At 38.5% G+C, this 20,777-nt stretch overlaps 1 protein-coding gene and 1 pseudogene across 1 annotated transcript; both read left to right on the forward strand.

Annotated features, from left to right (window-relative positions):
- The first annotated feature begins 2,465 nt into the window (after nt 1-2,465).
- Nucleotides 2,466-3,404, forward strand: LOC102757478 (olfactory receptor 51B6). Its single transcript, XM_006756150.1, has one exon. It carries the CDS (start codon nt 2,466-2,468, stop codon nt 3,402-3,404), a length of 939 nt encoding a protein of 312 aa, XP_006756213.1.
- An 11,332-nt stretch (nt 3,405-14,736) lies between these two features.
- On the forward strand, nt 14,737-15,804 carry LOC102758325 (annotated as a pseudogene).
- The last annotated feature ends 4,973 nt before the right edge of the window (nt 15,805-20,777 follow it).

A 20,777-nucleotide genomic window follows, 5' to 3' on the forward strand; every position in this document is an offset into this window, starting at 1 on the left:
GCCCACAACCCAGGTACATGCCCTTGACCAGAATCGAACCTGGGACCTTTCAGTCCGCAAGCCGACGCTCTATCCACTGAGCCAAACCGGTTTCAGCCACTTTTACCTTTTTAAAAAAGTTGTTTTTCAATATGGAAACAGAAAAGAGAAAAATCAAGTTTGGTTGTCCTTCTTAACACTACAAAGATCTCACCCATTCCTGAGGTTTCTCTAAGCCACAGTGCATAAAAAGGACTCTGTCATTTGATTAATATAACTAAGACCTTGGATGAGTAAGTAGTATGATTCTATGGAATGGAGGAAATAGGCTATTGTAACATTTCTACAAAGATAATGAGCCACAGGTAATGTTCTAGTGTCCTGACATATAATGGAACTGAACAATCATTTGTTTCTCACATTTGCTTTTTTTAAAAAAATATATTTTTATTGATTTCAGAGAGGAAAGAAGAGGGAGAGATAGAAATGATAGGAGAGAATCACTGATTGGCTGCCTCCTGCATGCCCCACACTGGGGATTGAGCCTGCAAATGGACATGTGCCCTGAACAAGAACTGAACCTTAACCTCCTGGGTCCTAGGTTGAGGCTCAACCACTAGCCATTTGCTTTTTAGTTCTATCTGTCTCACTGGTGTGCCCCCCCACCCCCGACTCCGACTCCTGCTTCTTTAATCCTTAATATGCTGAGTATTTTCTTAGCCTTTTACTTTCAGGAGGACTCAGTTATTACTCCTCTTTTACTCCTCTTAACAGAGAGTGGTTTTCCCCTCAATCTGCTCCAGGCCCAGTGCTCCATTCTTGATGACATCAGTAGCTACCATCAGAAGTTCCTACACTCAGCATTTTCCTTCTCCCCTTTCCATTTCTGCTCAAACATATCATCTTTTATCCAGTGTTCAGATGGTTTCTAGTTTAATACTTTTATTTACAGTCAAATCTAGCCTCCTCAAAACTCCATTATCTTATATCTGTTCCCCAGGCTTCTTAATAAATTTGACACATCTCAGGATCAATGACTAATCCTGCTACATACCCACTAGATAGGGAGTGGGGAGGCTCTTCTAAGTGATAACAACCAAATTTCAAAAGTGAAGAATAGCTTTCTTCCCAAAGCACTTCCCCATTTGCAATTCTATTCCATCCTCATACCCTGGGTCAAGAGCATGACTGGGCAGAAATTGCTAGTACCATTTAAAGATAATGAAACCAAAGCTTAAGTTTGAGTGACTTTCTCAATATCATTATTGTTACACGGTAGCAGAACTAGAACTTCAGCCAGAGTATTCTGAAGTAAAAGCCCGTTAATCTTGCAGACATTTTTCCATGGACAAAAAGGGGTTCGGGAGTCATGCATTCAATGTACACCAAGATGTTTCTTTTCAGTCCATACTAACCGTAATAGAAGGTGGCTCCGTTTTTCTACAGCTGATGCCAGAGGCACCAATTCATGTTCTTTTTACTCTCAGAGATTGGCTGTCTACCCCAGAGGATACCTTAAAATTTGAATGTCACAGAGCCTTCTCACTTTTGTTAAATCTCACCATACTCCATAATTTAAGAAAACATTTCCCTCAAACCTGCTTAAATAACGAATTTCTATCTTAGTATCTGCAAATAGGTGATATGCCATGAGTAATTTGTCTTGTACTGTTAATAAATAGTGCTCTCAAATGCTTATCATAAAATCCACCTTGTATTGGTTACTTTTGTATCTATGTTACAGAATTTTGAATTCTTTGAAACAGTACAATAACAACTGAAGTATTTTGCTGCTAGGCAACATGGATTTTGAGGTCTATGTATTTTGAAAATACACACATATAATTAAATTGTATCATTTCTACTGTCTCCTAAAGTCTCTAGAACTTCATCAACTGAATTTTGCCCCCAGATATATTTAGCCTTAGCCATTCCCTCAAAACAACATTTACTTGCTTATTTATTGTTTATTAATGTATGTACTTGCGCTTTCAACACTTCTCAGGACCAACTTTCTACTGATCTTTTAGGTTTCATGCATTCTGGAAAACCTTCATATCCTCCCTGATACCACCAGTCAAGATGAAGGGCACCATAAAAAACACCCTGTAAGTTGCAACATGATTATGGCACTCTTCAAATATAGTGATTTCTTCTTTCATTTTGTCTTTATTTTCTAGGTTATGTAATTTGTAAGGATATCAACCAGGTCTGTTTTGCATACATTGCCATATCCTTGGCATATTGTTCAATAACCTTACATATAGGCAATCCTCAATAATTTGTAAAATTGTTTTTTATACATTCTATTTTCTAATGCCTAAAAACCTCTAGGGGATGACTAAATTGCTGTCCTTGCTATCCCTGGAAGTCAAGACTAATAAATATGTTATAAACAAGTAGCACATTCCAGGGGCAAACTTCTAAAGAACTGGAGCTTCTATTGCATTAGCTAAAGGACATATTTTCATCTTTCAAGGCCTGCAATGTGGCTCAATACCACTACTTCCTCATTTCTGCTTACCGGCTTCCCAGGCATGGAGAAGGCACATCACTGGATCTCCATCCCATTATTGGTGGTTTACATCTCCATACTTCTTGGTAATGGCACCCTTCTCTTTCTCATCAGGGATGATCATAACCTTCATGAGCCCATGTACTATTTCTTAGCTATGCTGGCAGCTACAGACCTCGGAGTGACATTGACCACAATGCCAACAGTTCTGGGAGTCCTGTGGTTGAATCACAGAAAGATTGGCCATGGGGCCTGCTTCTCTCAGGCCTACCTTATCCATACACTTTCTATTGTGGAGTCTGGTGTTTTGCTTGCTATGGCCTATGATCGTTTCATTGCCATCCGCAACCCCTTGAGATATACTTCCATCCTTACAAACACTAGAGTAATGAAGATTGGGGTGGGGGTATTAACAAGGGCCAGTCTGTCAATTATGCCAATAATTATTCGCCTTCACTGGTTTCCTTATTGTCAATCCCATGTACTCTCCCATGCTTTCTGTCTACACCAAGATGTCATCAAGTTAGCCTGTGCTGACATCACCTTCAATCGTCTCTATCCAGTCGTGGTTGTATTTGCAATGGTCTTGTTGGACTTTTTCATTATCTGTTTTTCTTACATTTTTATTCTCAAGACTGTCACGGGCATTGCTTCTGGAGAAGAAAGGGCCAAGGCGCTCAACACATGTGTCTCCCACATCTGCTGTATCCTGGTCTTCTATGTCACTGTAGTTGGTCTAACATTTATCCACAGGTTTGGAAAACATGCTCCGCACGTGGTCCACATCACAATGAGCTACGTTTACTTTCTTTTCCCCCCTTTTATGAACCCTGTCATCTATAGCATTAAGACTAAGCAGATCCAGAGGGGAATAATTCGCTTATTCTCTCTGCCTCACATGAGAGCATAACTTTAACTCATTGTTCTGCTAACATAGAAACATAGAAAAGCTAACAGCTTGTTTGTAGGAGCAATTAGGGAAAGGCATGTCAATGGAAACCAACCTCTGCTATTTTAGAACATAATCTTGCCCTGCCTATTTATTGCTGAGTTGTATACAATATAACATATGTACAGTGCTAAGCATATACGTCAAGTTCCCAACTAATTTACTGTTTTCCCAGGTAACTCACCCTGTTTGGTGAGCCTATATTTGGATCTATGGTGCCCATCACCAGCATTTGAGTCAAATTCCATTGTTATCCCATATGTCCTTCATGTATTGGCTCTGATATACCTAGTAACTCTAATCTTCACCTCAAATCTTCATCTGGTTTTTTTCACTTGCATAGAGCTGGTTGCTATCTACAGAAATGCACTAAGTAAAGCAATGAGCCTTACCTTGTCCTCAATTTAATATGCCAACTCTAGGGCAAGCATATCCAAGTCTATTGAGTTAAATTTTTGCTGAACACTTTTAAATATTATTTGTGTTAATAATATGTGTAAATAATATAACAGAGATATAGCTATATAAAAATAAAAAGAGATGTGTTCTGGCTGGTATAGCTCAGTTGGTTGAGTATTTCCCCATGCACTGAGAGTTCACTGGTTCAATTCCAGGTCAGGGCAAGTGCTTGATCCCCAATAGGGATTGTGTTGCACGCAGCTGATCAATGTTTCTCTCTCTCATCGGTGTTTCTCTTTTTCTCTCCCTCTCCCTTCCTCTCTCTAAAATTAATTTAAAAATCACATATTGATTTTTTAAGTTATAATTTCTAATTTAGATGGCCATTGTCTTGATGAGTCAGTCCCAGATACTGAGAACAAATATATGTATTTTCAGATAATAGAGTGGCATGAAAGTCCAGTTTGGAAACATGTCATAGGTAAAGCTAAATGAGTGTTTCTAAAATGTGCAAAATACCAGAGATGAGAAAGATTTGGTCATATTTGTGAGTGGGGAGAAATGGAGAGGATGGAGTCAGTGCTTGTGACTAGAAGAAACAAATGATCTTTTCTGGCTCCAAATATCTATTAAGGTTGATTTTGTTCACAGTCTTTTCAGGGTTGGAGGAGTTTGCATTTCTAAGGCCCACTGAAGAGCCAGTGCCCATGAGTCAATGACAGGTTTTAAAGTGAATCAAAGAGATATTCTTATAAAGATAAGATAGAGTATAAAATGTTAGGATTACACAAGGGACCATGAGTGACTAGTAACTTCTCTTCATATAGTAGAACTTGTCTCTGGGACCTGTCAACAGGCATTGAAAGTGATCTCTGACTCCTATTCCTACTCTTAGTCACAGAAAAGTGAAAAATTTCCAGAAAGGTGAGATTTATGAGTAATATGAGAAAACAAACATGAAACTAGATCTTTAGAGAAGCTTCCAGCCTGGTAAATGATTTTGTCAGATCGGTTGAAGGAACTGTTTGTTTATATATTAATTTATTTGTTTTTACTCAACTTAGCTTTGTATCTGTTTGTAATTATGTGTGAAATTTGTGTTTCTCTTTTTGTAGCTTCTAGACTGTGTGCTCCAGGAGTATAATGATATCATATGTCTTTTGATATACTGTATTATAGTAACATAAAAAAATCTTTAATAAAAATAAGTATTTTATTAAAATGAATGAAACTTGAATATTTCTCTGTGTGTATTGGCTCTTCTATTTATGTCTCTGTTATTATGCCCTATAATATTTGGGAACCATAAATTATATTCTCATCTAATACCCTAAAATATCCAAGGTCACAACTCTTTGTCAAAGTTAACTTTGTCCTTGTGATCTTGGGAATGACTTCAGGGTTATTTAAGTCACATCAAAGGAAATCTCTTTTTCTTTTTCTCTTTCTATTTCTTTTCCTTTTTCTTTTTTTCCCTTTACTTTCTCTGTAGGTTCAGTGATCCAGGGGCATGCCATAGAAGACTAATATAAAGGGTATTAGGATAACAATATGTTTTATGAAGGCTTCATATGGGCACATTTGATTGACACCCTCAAAAGTTTTTCTCTTCCCTTTTTGTTCTTCCTTATTTTGCAGAGATGGGGTAAAGAGATAAAAGAAAGAACTTACAAGAAATGAAAGATTTGGATTAACCAAAGAATTTATATGCATATATGCATAACCCGTGGATATAGACAATATTGTGGTGAAGGCCTGGGGGAGAGGGAGAGGGCATGTTGGATGGGGTCACGGGGCAGGGGGGAGGGACGTCTGTAATACTTTCAACAATAATAAAGATAAATTTAAAAAAATAAAGGACTGGGAACGTTAGTTTCCCTTGGATGGAGTGTGTCCTTTGAAATATAGCAGAGCTCTGAGATCATGATGGCCTCTACTGAACATCTCAAGTGTAGGATCAAGGGAGGCAGGGTGGGGAATCTTCTCTGATAGATAAATTTAATACCCTGCCCTGAATCTTATACTCTCATATGCTTCCATATAAACAATGTTCTGGGAGTTAAAAAAAAAAAAAGCTGGAGCAAAAGAAGGAAAATGTAAAGTTGTTTAAGTAAATATCAGGGTAGGCTTGCTCCATGAGAAGACACCTAAGAGAAGAGAGATCCAGAGTATCTTCCTGAAGCCTCCAAGTTTCTGGAACAGAATGATTAGTTTAGAGAAATTGTTTTTCTCCAATAGGAGATCTCAAGGGCTCCCTAGGGTGGACCCCTACCTTATGCATTGATGGATATACTTTTCAAGGTCATGAGGCAACAGTCTTAGAATTATGGGTCTTTGAAAAGTTAAAAAATGATTTATGGAGACAATTTAGGTGACATAAACATTATTAAATGCTTCATGACATGGACACTCTCCACTTGCAGAACTGCTAAGTGGAACAGAAGGCAGAAAGCTTTCATAGGATAAAGAATAAAGAACAAGGAAGAGTCCTAGCTGGTTTGGCTCAGTGGGTAGAATGTCAACATGTGGACTGAAAGATCCTGGGTTGGATTCCAGTCAAGGGTACATACTCAGGTTTCGGGCTTGATCCCCAGTAGGGGGAATGCAGGAGGCAGTCAATCAATGATTTTCTCTCAACAGTGATGTTTCTATTTCTCTCTCCCTATCCCTTCCTCTCTGAAATCAATAAAAATATGTTTGTTTGTTTTTTAAAAAAAAAGAACAAGGAGAGAAAAATTAAAAATATGATAGGCTGGGGCCACATTGTCAACCTTATTTGTGATGAACACACTCATAGTTGTCCACACTGTCGACCTTATTTGTGATGAGAACACCTGATTGGCTTAGCAGATATACTGTGTTTCTGGTTGAGCAGAGCTTTTACCAGGACACCAAAGTTGTCTAAGTTTTGGGTTGCTGATAAGGCATCCCAGTATTGGTTATTAATATGGGGAAAGTATGATTTTTGTGGGCATTCTATTAAACATTAGGGCACATATGCAACATACTCAGACCATGCTTGTTGCATAATATGAAACAATTATGCTCTCTAGCTCTGCCTTCCCGCCTTCCTCAGCATGGCATAAAAAATAACACTAACTGGAGTTGTGAAAATAGCAACTCAGACTTATCCTTGTCAAAAAAGTTTCCTTTTTTTCTTATTTTATTTTGCTGGGTTTTTTTTACATTCTGTTGCTCCTTTTTTGCACTCCACAAAAGCAAAGTCTGTCCCCCCCTCACTCCCATAAGAAGTCCAATGCTTCAGGATTCAATTGGTCTAGTCTATACTTAACAACATACTCCTCTCATTTTATCATTCCTTCCCCAATCCACTCATAACACCAGTAACCTTTCACTAGATTCAAGCCCTTTTTAAAAAATCCTCACCAGAGGATTAAATATATTTCTATTGATTTTAGAGAGAGAAAAAGAGAGAAACATCAAGAGGTCACCTCTTGTACACATCTCAACAGGTGGTTGAACCACAACACAGGTATGTGCTCTGACTGGGAAACAAACCTGCAATGTTTTGGTGTACAAGAGAATGCTCCAACCAACTGAGCTACTTGGCCAGGCACTGCAATACTTCTTAAAAGAAGATCTTCTACATCTTCTAGGAACATTTTGAGCAATTTCGAACGGTTCAACATATTTGAGTGTGAATGATACTGGTCTGCTTCTGCCAAACAGAATTAAAATGGCCCTTTACAAGAAATGTAATAACAATAACAACAAAACCTCACTATGCATAGTATCTCACCATTTACAATCCACTTCCAAGTGATATTGCAGTCCTCACAGGTCATGACAAAGCTACCTAGTGTCAATTACTTTCAAATGAGGCTCAGAGACTGAAAGAGTCCAAAGCATTTGACCAAAATTAAATGGTTATAAATTAGAGAAGCTGGAACTCCAATTAAGGAGTTGTTTAAAGTGAAATTCTAGAGGTCTTGGAGGTTTGGTAGATATGTTATGAACTCTAGAATATCCTTCTTAATGCCCGGGGTAATATATTGTTATTTCTCCATGTCCTAGAATCTCCATGTCCTTTCCAACACAGATGGTGTTTTCACACCTTCCCTGTGGTATGGGGGCTACCATGCTAGACCTCTTGCATGTTTTTTTTGAAGCAATAAAACATCTACAATCAAACCATTTGTTACTGTCATCTTGATTTCTCTAACTGTATTGAGTACAAATTATTTCTTCAAACCTATTCTCGCCTTAGAAATTTCTATTCTCCTCTTCCCTCAGGACAAAATTTTTCCTCCTTTATACTTGACTGATTTTCACACATCTGTCACATATTACATACTCTGGCAAATTTTCCATGGCCATGCATATATCTTGCCAGATTTAATAAAGTAAATCACCTACATGCTCCCAGAATCCTGTAAATTCTCTGTCACATTTAAAAAATATTACTGTTATTCCTTCCTCTTTCATTCTTTAAATCTTTTTTATGCTTTTAAATACACAAGAACTAACTTTATTTTGCACACTTACTACTATATGGTCCTTGCTCAGTACATTGTCTAGCACATGTATTAGACACTGAAGTTTTACTTGTTATTCATACTTTTTCCTATCTCTAAGGTTCTCCAAAGAATGAATGCTTTATTTCTTTGGTGGTAGTTAGAGGGAGACAAAATCAACCACCTGTAGAGAAGTCTGTTTGTGGTTTACTTGGTAACACAAGAGTTCATATGGACCATGCATTGTTTGTCAAGCTTCCTACTAAAGATTAGGTGACTGAGAGGTAAGTTCAACTGTCAAGATAAGAAACAGTGAGTGAGGAGGAGAGAACAAGACTTAAGTGGGAAGTTAAAATTCAGTGAAATAGAGGGAATGAAAATGAGAGGAAGGAAATATAGAAGAGAAGTAGAGAGAGCCAGGGAGGCAGGAGTGATGATCAGAAAAAAAGCCCAAGGGATACTCTTTCTGTGGGTAGAATGTTAAAGGAAGACGAGAAATCAAGGTATTCCCCTGGGATCCAATGTCTCTGGGATAACATTTTAAAGTCAGGAAAATAATTATTCATCAGTGATTAACCCATGGGAGTTTCTGTGCATGCAGGGTTAGGAGGGCTATGGTGAGGTGCTAAATGAGTCATGAGATAGCAGGCCCAAACTTTCAGCCCCTCCCAGGACCTGAAGTCTTATCTCTTGGGCACAGCTTTATGGTCTCCAGCCATTTCCCTCCCAAGTTTTGCAAATACTGCCACCTCCCTTTGCAGTGAATGGTCCAGGATAAAGCGCACTTGGCACTGGGCCTAGACAGTCTCTCAATGTGGTTCAGTGGAAGAGAAGCTCTGCCACACATGGGCATATGACCTTGCAAAGTCACTTAACCACAGAGTTTTAGTTATTTCACTGTTAACTAAAAGAAAATCATTCTTAACTGAGGTTTTTGAAGTTAAACTAAAAATGATGCTTCTGATGTGCTGGTGCATTAGAAGAGAGACATGAGCTCAATATATGCATTCAAATGTACGCTTTCACTTTATGCATTCTTCCTAAATCTAGTTTTGTGATCAGTGCCTCATGACAAAATTGCAACCAAGACTAAACATTTCCTGGGCCTTGCTCACCAGTTAGTAAGGAATCAAATGTTCCTCAAAGGTTTACTTCTACCAAGGCAGAGCTCACCTCTTCCAATTACACCTCACAAGTAACCCAAGCTTCACTTGGCTTTTTGCTCCTATGGGGCCCCCGACTTACTACAATTTGTTGTAACTTCAATCAATTACTTAACTGGCCCAGCACACGTAATCCAGCTATGACCTCTATAACTTTCTAAAGACCCATTGTGACAGGCTTCTCAATACACAATCTACTGCAGTACTTTTGGAATCAAACCGTCTGATTTAAGATGCCAGCTGCCACTTACGAGCTGTGTACTCTTTGGCAAATCGTGTCATCTTTCTGTGTTTTGATCTGTTCAACTATAAATGGGGATACTAACAGTATTCACATTATTATATTATTTTAATAATTAAATGCATTAATACATGTCATGCACTTAATCGTTCCTGGGCCATAGTAAATACTGTAGGATTTTTAGTTGTTGTTGTTAGACATTTTGTGAAAATGGGATCATTTGGCATTCAGGGTGGGAAGGGTCTGGCCTGCTAAAGAAAGTGAGGACTCTGTGAAATCTTCCATACAAGCACAACACTTGATAATGGCAAGACTCGCATCCCATTCTCACATAGACCCTGTGAGAAAGCAGAAAATGGTGGAGGTTTTAGTTCAACTTTTCAAAGAAGATTTTGAGATTCTCAGAGACAGTGACTTAAGGTGCTATGTTTAGCAACTGGAGGAGCCGAATATAGAGAGCTGGTGGAGGCTTTCCTCTGTCGGCCAAAGTGTTCCTGGGATAGAACACGGGACTTATTCATTCTCATGAGGATTCAGAGGCACTTTCTTTTGAAGATGTTTGAAGCTTCTACTCAGAAACTGTTCCCTTTCTCATGACCCTCTCAAATCTGGCCTAGACTGCAAAGAAGCCTAAATTGTGTCAGTCGTGTGGACCAGATGTGTTTTTTTAATCCTTCCGAAAGTGGACATTGATACACTAACAGGGCCTGTGAAGCAGAATCTGTCCTAGAGTGTTTGGGATATCAAAATATTTATGGCCGTATGACTAGGATCTAAGATTAGACATATGGAGAGGACAAAGTCTTTTAAAGTAAGCATTCATTGATTCACAAACATAGTCTGAGTGCCTACTGGTTCCTAGAACTGCATGGGCCCAACGTGATAGAAGATGTGTATGTGCTTGTGTGCAGGGAGGTAGACACTAAATGATGGTCTAACAAATAATAAATGAAATTGTTATTAATAGTAGAAATCAATTAGCAGTAGTATTTTAACAGCCACTATCTGCCAAATGCAGCACTATTAGATTTATATTCATTATCACTCAGTAAAACTCCATGAAACAGATTTTTATCTTATTTTTACTAATAAAAATAAAATGCAATAATTTGAGAAAATTGTCAAAATCATGTAACTAGTAAAGACTTACATTTAAATTTTTTTTCATGAAATATCTTACACCGTGTCTATGAAATAAATATAAAATATTAACTATATTTAAATTATTTTAAGTATAAAGTGGAAAGACTACTCACCTCTACCTTCCTATCTTCCTTCGAGAGATAATCCCTTTTTATAATATAGTGTGCATCCCACCGTGCCTTTTTCTACACATTTACATACAGACATATGAAAATGTTTAAATACATTCTTATTGTTTGATGGCAGGGACTATTTGTGGCATTGCTATTTCATACTATATTAAAAACTGTGCTGCCTTGTGCACGTTCTTGGGTTAGAGTGACTACAGACTAAGACTCCATGTAAACCAACGGTTTTTAAAACTGGTGACCTTGTTGGCTTTACTGTTGACAATAGAGAGGAAAAGGAAAGACATTTTTTTTTCTCAACATTTCCACTTGGGAAAAGGAAGTGGGAATGAGATCTTGTTTTCCTGCCTCCGGAACCCCCCTTCTATGGAATCAACAAGTTCTTTAGACAAGCTCCCTCTGGGTGGCCCCTACTGAGTCAGTTGTTCCAGAAACCTCTCCTGCCATCTTGTGGCTTGTACAGCATCTACAGGCTGCTTCTGGAGAAAGAAAATGAGGATAAAAAAAAATGCTAGGGTCTACCAAATAGTGAATGAAAGAGTACTAGTGATAAGAGTGATTATTCATGTAGTTATTAGTTATTATCCTCATTATTGACATTTCTGCCTTTTACAGTGGATACTGAAGCTCAGAGTTTGGATTATTAATGCTAGGATAGGTGAAAGAGATATATATCTTATGCTGACTAGCCCAGACTGGAGCCACTAGAGTAAAGTAAGTTAAACATTTACAAATAGTATCTGCATAGAGAAAACTAAAGTGGCAATATTTTCAGGTCACAGTTATTTGTAGAGAAAATTAAATTCAACCCCAGACAAGCACACATGTCTGGGCATTGAGATTTAACAACAGAAAATACCTATTCTACTTTATTTTATTTAGTTAGTTAATGATAAACTATATTTAGTTAGTTAATTATTTAATAAAAAGCCCTTATATTTTGATAATTACTAGGTATAATTACTAGGTATCAAGGATATATTGGTGTGTCTATTTCCTGCCTCTATGATGCTTATATTTTAATAAGGAAGAAAAATAATAGTAAAAACACAATGACAAACAGTTACAGCTTTATAGAACTGCTGTGAAGGAAACAAAAAGGTTGATGCCATCGAGGGAGAATAACTAAAAAGACTTGCATAAGCTGGTGTGACAAATGAGGGCTCTCAAAGAAGGTAATAATTAAGTGGGACCTGAGGGATGGGGAAGTAGAAAAAGCTTTACGGTACTCTTGGTTCTGGAGCTCTAGTTCAATGAGCAGAAAGGGTAAGAGTCAGAGAATAATATTTCAGAAAGGAAGCTACTCGGGGGGACTGCCTCTTCCTGAGGGCTCAGTCTCTGTGTGATCAGAATAGGGATTGAGCCCTTGCTTCTGTTGGCCCAGCTATGGACCATCATGAAGAGTGAAGTTAGAACCTTGTTCTGGACTCACTCCCCACATTTCTAGTACATACGGGGGCACTAGAACATGACTATAAAATTCACATCGCATTCTGATGTTTATATTCCAGTCCTCATAGATCTCTCTCAGCAAACAAGGTCTTTCACATTTAGCTTTTTTAAAAATCAAATGTATACATTTAAAAAAATGTTACAACATACAATGTTCACTCTCTGTGGCCCATAATTTTTCAGTAGAGAAATTGACCAAATTGTAAAAACCTGAGTTGTAGACTAGAGATATAAAATTCCATCATAAAGAATTACCAGAGTGACTAGAGGTGGAGGTGCTTTAGGAGATGGTGGTAATAGGATCTAAAGAGTGCTGAGATCCTAATTAAATAAAAAAGTATATCTAATTATATCCAAGGGGGATATTAGTGTTAAGAGTAGAAGTACAATGGCAAGTAATAAACAACTAGGGAATCCAAATTTGATTTGTTTTAGATAAAAGCCTTAAAGAGCTAGAAACAAAGTCTCCCTTCTCTCTCTCTCTCTCTCTCTCTCCCTCTCTCTCTCCCTGGCCACAGGTGCGAGCGCGAGCGCCCGTGCACACCCACACACACCCACACACACAGATGTACATATGCAAATAGTATTATATGCCCTAAAAACCACTAGCACATAGACAAATAGGTACACTCTTGCACTGATGCTTTTAGTAATAGATTTAGAGATTTAATAATAGATTCTAATACATTCAAAGTTAAGACCTGAATGACTCACAGCAACATATTGATACTCCACCTCCCTAACTGTCACATACCCACATTCACTTCACTTTATATCCACAAGATTCTAACATTACCCTCTGGCACAGAGATGGGGCCAAAGATTGTTCCTTCATTGTTCCCTGCTGCCAGCCTTCAGAAACCAATTCTGCCTCTCTAGCCTGGGATAGTCACACTGTTTATGAGCTCTTTTTAGCAATATGTTTTCTTTACTAAATGTGAACTTCATAAAGGCAACTCTATTTCATGATTATCTGGGTACCAGCAAGTTGCTGCTCAGAGTTTTTCAGAACAGGCCCATGATAGATGCACAGTGAATGAAAATTGATAAAAGGTATTTCATGCAATTCCAGTCTTCTTTCAAAGAAGACTATTTTGTAAAATGATAAAATTAATTGTAAAGATCAGGTGGGGGAATGAAAAAGCAAAAAGAGCTAAGAGTGTTTTGCATTGCTAATAAATGACTATTTCTTGGACACTAGTACTTAAATTATATATAATTCAGAGAAGCAGAGTAGAAAGCTGTTATATAGATGCTAATATATGTAATAAAGCAGATATTACAAGTATCTCGATATGTGGTAGTTTATCCATTACATAATATTACTTAACTATGGGAAAAGCTATGAGTTAAATATCTTCACTTCACTCCATGAACCAAAAAACATATGTCTCCAACACAGACTTTAAATTCTTCCTGCAGATTGACAACAATGTACTCTACAAAAAAAATATGAGGTCCTTGCTTGCTTTCTTTAACCCAATCATCAATACGTGTTCAGTCTTTAACATACATATAAACCCTTGAGAGTCTGTCCCTATCTACTACTGCTATTGTCTCATACCTCTCTTGAATTTCATATTTGAGTATTGGAAAATGTTTTAGTTCTCAGTAAACTTTTCCTCACCTTGATGCCCTAGCTTATGCTATTCCCTCTTCCTGGAAATCCTTTCTATAAAATTCCATCTCGTGGTTAATTCTTAGTCTTCATAGCACGGTTTTTTTTAAAATATACTTTTATTAATTTCAGAGAGGAAGGGGAGGGGGAGGGATATAGAAATATCAATGATGAGAGAGAATTATTGATCGACTGCTTCCTGCATTGCCCCACACTGGGGATCGAGTCTGACCAGGAATCAAACATTGACCTCCTGGTTCATAGGTTGATGCTCAACTACTGAGCCACACCAGCCCGGCTATAGTTCAGTTTGAGTGTCTCCCTGGGTCTCCAAGTTGGACTTGTTACCACCTACCAAATTTCACATAATTGCTACTATGTGTTTCTTTGGTCGCACTTAGGATAATTACTGTACCATCTTATATGATAGATGCTCCCAAATAATAGCAGTCGTAGTTGATGGCAATAAAAACAGTGTTGTTGCTGCGTTCCTACCCCTGTACTGTCTTTAACTAGACTTTCTTGAGAACATGGCCAAAATTATGATCTCAATAAAAGCAGGATTTTCTCAAAAATTTTCGGTAGAAGTTTTCTCTTTTATAAGCCTAAATGAGGATGTTTCATATTTTCCTCTTGTACCCAAGCCATGCCAATATCACACCAGTTCTCAATTCATGCTCTTGTTGAACATCACTCAGTTTAGCCTCATGTTCTACCTCATTAGCTTTCCTGAATTGGAAGCTATTGAACATTGGATTTTCATACCCTTTTTCCTTATGTACCTGGTGGCCATCCCAGGAAATTCTTTCATTCTGATAATTATTAAGATCAACCCTCATCTGCACACACCCATGTACTATTTACTATCCTTTCTGGCTGTCATAGACTGGGACTGTCAGTATTCACTTTGCCTAGTAGTGTGGGAATCTTTTGGTTCAACTCCCATGGCTACTTTGAAGCCTGCCAAATCCAGATGTTCTGCATCCACTCATGTTTTGTTATGGAGTCCTCAGTGCTCCTTGTCATGTTCATTGACTGCTTTGTGTCCATCTGTCATGCCCTGAGGTACTCGGTCATTATCAGTGGCCAGTGAGTAGTCAGAGCAGACCTGGTTGTCATCCTCAAGGGACCTGCAGCCCTTGCTCCCATTATCTTACTTTTGAAGGCTTTTCCCTATTGTGGGCCCTAAGTCCCCTCTCATTCTTTCTGTTTACATCAGGAGGCCATATACTTGGCCTTCATAGACAACACTTTCAACAATGGGCTGACACTGGTGGTGTTCACTGCGATGCTGGACCTAGTACTCATTGCACTGTCCTATGGAGTCATCCTACACTCAGTGGCAAGACTAACCTCCCCAGAAGAATGTCACTGAGCCTTGCAAATATGTACCTCACACCTCTGTGCTGGTCTTCTTTGTGCCCGTGGTGTGGCTGTCCCTGGTGCACTGCATTGGGAAGGATGCCCCATCTTCTGTCCACCATTTTTATAGCCAATATCTACCTCTTTGTGCCTCCCATGCTTAACCCACTTGCATACAGTATTAAGGCCAAGGAGATACACCATGCCATCAACAATTCCTGGGTCTCAGAAAGGCCAGTGTGAGTTCTGGGGCTAAACGTGCCCCTGAGTGCCCAAAAGAAGGGCCTCAATTAGACCAAAGATTGACAGCATTGAGTACTTGTTATTTCACTCCAACTTTCCCAAGATCTTTCCCATTACCCTATGTAAAATATGTGTGAATTTCTTTCTTGAATATGGGTTAAGAATGCTGACCTGCTCTTGCTTAAATTATACTGCCTCTTCCCATATGAGACCAAGCATTTTGTGTAGTATCAAAAGCTGCCCAGGGGAAGACTTTGTAGAGGGTCATAATCAATATGCAAAAATTGAAACTAAAATGAAACTAAAAAAACAAAACACACACACACACACACACACACACACACACAAAACCAACCTGAAAAAGGAACAATACCTTAAAAAGCACTCAGAACAGAACCTGGCAAAAAATTGATAAACCCTAGTTGTAATTAACTGTAGGAAATGTACCTCTTCCCATGGTTTCTTATGACTGCTTCCCTCATCTCTACCTGGTCAAGGTCATTCTCTTTGGTTTTCATTCTAGCTAACAGTATCCTTTGGACTCTTGACTCATATTAGAAGAATCAGAACTTCTACACTCTTCCCTAAAGGCGGATTCAGGCAGAACTCCTCCAAATCTTTCTGAGGATGTGTTACTTTCTGGCCCTGTCATCTAGTAGAAAGCGTTGACCCCACATCTAACTCTTCTCATTTCTGATTTTATCTTTCCTGTGAACTCCCAAGTCCCATAACCTCAGGTATAACTTAAGCTGAAGTCAGTATTTATTTCTCAGCACTTTTAGTTATGAGATCTTGCACATGACATGGAATGCAACAAAGCTTCAATGAAGAAAACTGCCACAAGCATGTCTAGGTCATAGTTTAATTGCTCAGAATATTGTAAACCTAAATTACCAGAGCAAATTGCCCCTACCACTGATGAAATGGAATTCATGTGGAATATCAGCATTGAGATTACTTCTTCAAGAACATTTTTTTCCTGACAGGCCCCTCTCCAATACCAGAGCAGAGGCTTCATTAGTCAGATCCTATGGAGCCCTGCATTTCCCATTATTACATTTAGTGTACTATTAGTGTTAGTACATATTAGTGTACTATTTTGTCTTTCAGTTTAGTTTCTTTTTCCCCTCTCCAGAATATATTACTAAACTAAACTCTTTGGAGTTTAGAATTTCCTGGACCCTAAAAAATACAATATTTTATCAAAGGCAATGTGTTTTATTAATCTTTACATCTAAGTATGTGGCCAAAAGCTTTTAGTGTCCACATATTTGCTGAATAATTGAGTGTGAATAACTACCTGGTAGTAAGAAGAATTGCAAAGAGAGACATAACTGGGAAAAAGAGAGGACCCCAGGAAGAAGGACTAAGGGCCAACCAATAAATTTCTCCTAATTACAGCAGCTACTGGGAGAAGAAAATGAAACATAATCTGATCTGCTGAAAAATCTCATGGTGGTGTTTATGGGTCACTAAGTTTCCTTGGAAGATAACTGGGGTTTGGAAAAAAACACACCACAAAACTAAGTTCTGGAAGGAATTGATCCACCTTTGATGTTTGCCAAGTCTGCATCCTACATCCATCTAAGGAGTTTCCTCTCAGGGCCTAAGACACAAGGGAGAAGGACAGGACAGATAGCTTGATAATGGCCTGAGGTGCAGCAGATCCTGAGTCAATCAGAAGAGGCTGGGAGAGGAGTGAAAAGTGCTGCAGAGGTCAGGAAAGACGATCCCAAAAACAAGGGATCAGTAAGTCATTGAAGACCCTTTGGATTGTGGATAGAGGCAGCCAATCCAATCTCCTCTCTTATACTTTATATCTAGCAGGTGTATAAGTAGGGTTATACGGTAAAGCAGTTTCCAGGATGGTGACTGGTTAGAGCTACTGTTCTATTATATCTCACCATGATGTTTTTGGTTGGAAAGAGAGACCAGAAGTTGTTATTGGTCTGGGTTTTGGAGTGAAGTGATACAAGATTGTGTCAGGTAAAACATAATCTCAACAACTCCAACCTGACTGATGCAGCTTCCAACACTTCAGAGCACATCTTCCCACAGTTCCATATTAAACCCAATCGTTTCCCTGGAAAAGAAGCAGGGGATGTGTGGAATAGTCGATCACAGACTAAAGCTGAGGTGTAGAGGGATTCGGTCACTTTACCAAAGTCATGTGGCTGGCTTGTCCAAAAACCACTTAAGAGCCAGAACTCCAAACCCTGAATTTCTTACTCTTTGTTGTTGCTAGGTCTAACTTTCCCTTAGAGCCCATTGCAGACACAAAGGGAAGAGTTGTAGCTGTCAGATGGTAGGTAATGATTGTGGAGACCTTTCAATAAGAAGGTAGTCTTGGAAACCACAAATAATAATCTACATCTATTGATTATATGGTTCTAATTGCACCACATTTAAGTTGTATATAAATGGCTCTATAACAGAGTAGATATAATTGTATAAATTTTTCAAGTGAAGAAATTGAGATTAAGCAAATGATTTGCACAATCACAGAGTTCATAGATATTGGAGTTCTGATTTGAATGCAGATCTGATTCTAGAGCTACTTCCTTATCCACCTCACTCTACTGCCTAATGAATCTTTGTCTAGTGGGCCACAGGAATATATAGATCTTCACTGTCTAGTGGCTTTGAGATGAGAAGACTGAACAAAGGGCTATGGGAGTTTCCCTGGCCTCCTTCTCTAGGTTACCAACCTCAGGCACCTCATCCTCCCTCTGTTCCTTATGCATTCCCATGTCAATCCCTTGGTGTCTGACAGCACATTTAGTTCATTATCCTTTCTGCCATCCAGCCTGCCCTTCTAGGTGTCTCACAAGATACTTTCTCTTCTTTTTAAACCCCTTCTCTGTCTCTTTCATTTGACCTCGCACTCTGCCCTTCTTTCTTTTCTCCTTCTCCCTCTGCCTCACCCCATTCTCTCTGAGTCCCTAAGCTTCCTACCAATTTATGCATTGGCTTTCCCTCCACTTTCCTTCAGTCTCTTTCCTGTACCCAGTTTTCTCTGTATGCCTTTCTGCCTGCCGTCTCTTCTGTCAGTTTCTCAGCAACCCTCTCTCTGACCATAGCCTCCCCATTCTCTAAGCCATAATCCTGTCCCTTTCTGCCTCCCTTCTCCCCTTTCTGCTCCTGAATTTCTTCCTCTCAGTTTTACAATCTCCGTTCTCTTTGACACTCAGCTTGCCTTGTTATTTCCTTCAACATCTTTCTCACCAGTTCTCACTATATCCCAATTCTTCTATTTTCTCATGGCCTTCCAGCTTCTTAGTCTCTCCTCAAGCTTTGCCCCTCAGCATATTCTTATTAAAGTCACCATTTCACTATCTTGCATCCTTCTCCTACCTGGTCCTCATTATACCTTCCCCAATTTCTTAGCCTCGTACTTCAATCTGTCCCTCCGCCTTACTTTCTCTTGGTCAGTATATGCTGTGATCTATTTCTCAGTATCCCCTTTTCTTACTGTGTCTCAATTACTTCTTCATTCTTTTGTTCTCTCAGTAGATCCCCAACCTTTCAAAGGCACATGACACCTTATGCTGATATTTAAAGTACTTTCATATTAAAGAGGAGATAGAGTTTATTTCTGTATAATAGGAGGGGGTAAAAAGTAGGAACAATAGGAACAATTATAAGAAAATCAGGTTTTTGGGGGGGAGCAATAACAAATATATTTATCCCTTATTATATCACAAATTTTCTACACATGTTTTGTACACATGGTGTCTAAGTTAAAACACATCCATTCTTTAATTTAAAAATATTACCATTATTTTATTGATGAGGAAACAAAGCAAATATTTTATTAGACACTGAGATCCAAATTAGCAAGATCTCTTCTAAGCATCTCTCCAGGTACCCCTGTTTTTAATATTTAATAAATAAATTTGTCATTGTTGCTTCTGTTTCATGGTACACTTACTAATATGTGTTTTTCTCAATACCTGTTTAGGAAACATTGCTCTAGATGTTTACCTGGTTTATTAGGGTTGCTTAAATTGTGTTAAGTCTCCAACTTGATTTCTGTGGAGAAATATCTTTGAAAATATAGAGACAAAAATAAAAGAAAGAAAAGAAACAAAGAAGCAGGCATAACAGTACACTCTGAAGTTAGACTTGAAGGAAATATCAGGAATCAGAGTGAAGGTAGCAGCTTTAAATATATAAACTATCCCCCAAAAAACACACTAACAAATAAACAAACCTCATAGACACAGACAATAGTATGATAAACAGAGGGGAAAAGAGTAGGGGGAGGTAGAACAGGGTGAAGGGGAATAAGTAATGATGGAAGGATACTTGACTTTGGGTGGTGAATGCTAAACAATACAACATACAGATGATGTATGATAGAATTGTACATTTGAAACCTATATAATGTTATTAACTAATGTCACCCCATTGGATTCAATAAATGTTTTAAATAAAGCTATAGAGTATGTAGTATAAATTAGTGTGACTTTGTGAGGAAGAATGAGATTTCCAGGGGACCTGAGAAGATGCGTGAGATAGAAGAAGCTTGACAGTGCTCACAGGTTCCTGAGGGATTGAGTTGGAAGAGAAGCATGAACATGTGTAGAGGAACGCAGTTTCATTAAGGAGATAAAGCCGATTGGATGAGGCAACTCTGAACATGTAGCCTCAGTTTGTTTAGAAAAATTAAAGATAGGTTTTCTTACAAGAAATGCTTGAAGAGATACAAAAAAGGCAGGGGGTAACAGAATTTTTGAGAATCTGCACATTCTGTTCAAGTTGAATTACAAAGGCTTTTTCTAAGGGAAAAAAAAAACACACACACCCCTCTTTCACTAGCTGAGAAAACCTTCGTTGAGGATTAATGTCATTGAGGTAAGAAAAATATGAGATGGGAATGAGTTAAAGGGGGGAAATTGGGGAAAGAACAAGCTGCTTGTTAGGGCAGTTGTCCATTGAGAGGTCACTGAGTTCTAGAGTGTGCAGAGAGAGGAGACCAGCCAGCAGGGGACTAGTATCTAATGAGAGAGGGTGGCTCATGCTTACTGGCCTGGTAATTTTCAATCATACTGCCACCTTTGTCAGAGTGAATAGGCCTCTAGACAATGAGGATGTCCACCGTATCAAG

Source organism: Myotis davidii, unplaced genomic scaffold, assembly GCF_000327345.1.
Source record: "Myotis davidii unplaced genomic scaffold, ASM32734v1 scaffold694, whole genome shotgun sequence".
Classification (NCBI taxonomy): Eukaryota; Metazoa; Chordata; class Mammalia; order Chiroptera; family Vespertilionidae; genus Myotis; species Myotis davidii.

What these genes read in the sequence shown, in the direction of transcription:
- LOC102757478 (XM_006756150.1), top strand. Translation starts at nt 2,466, where the DNA reads ATGTGGCTCAATACCACTACTTCCTCATTTCTGCTTACCGGCTTCCCA.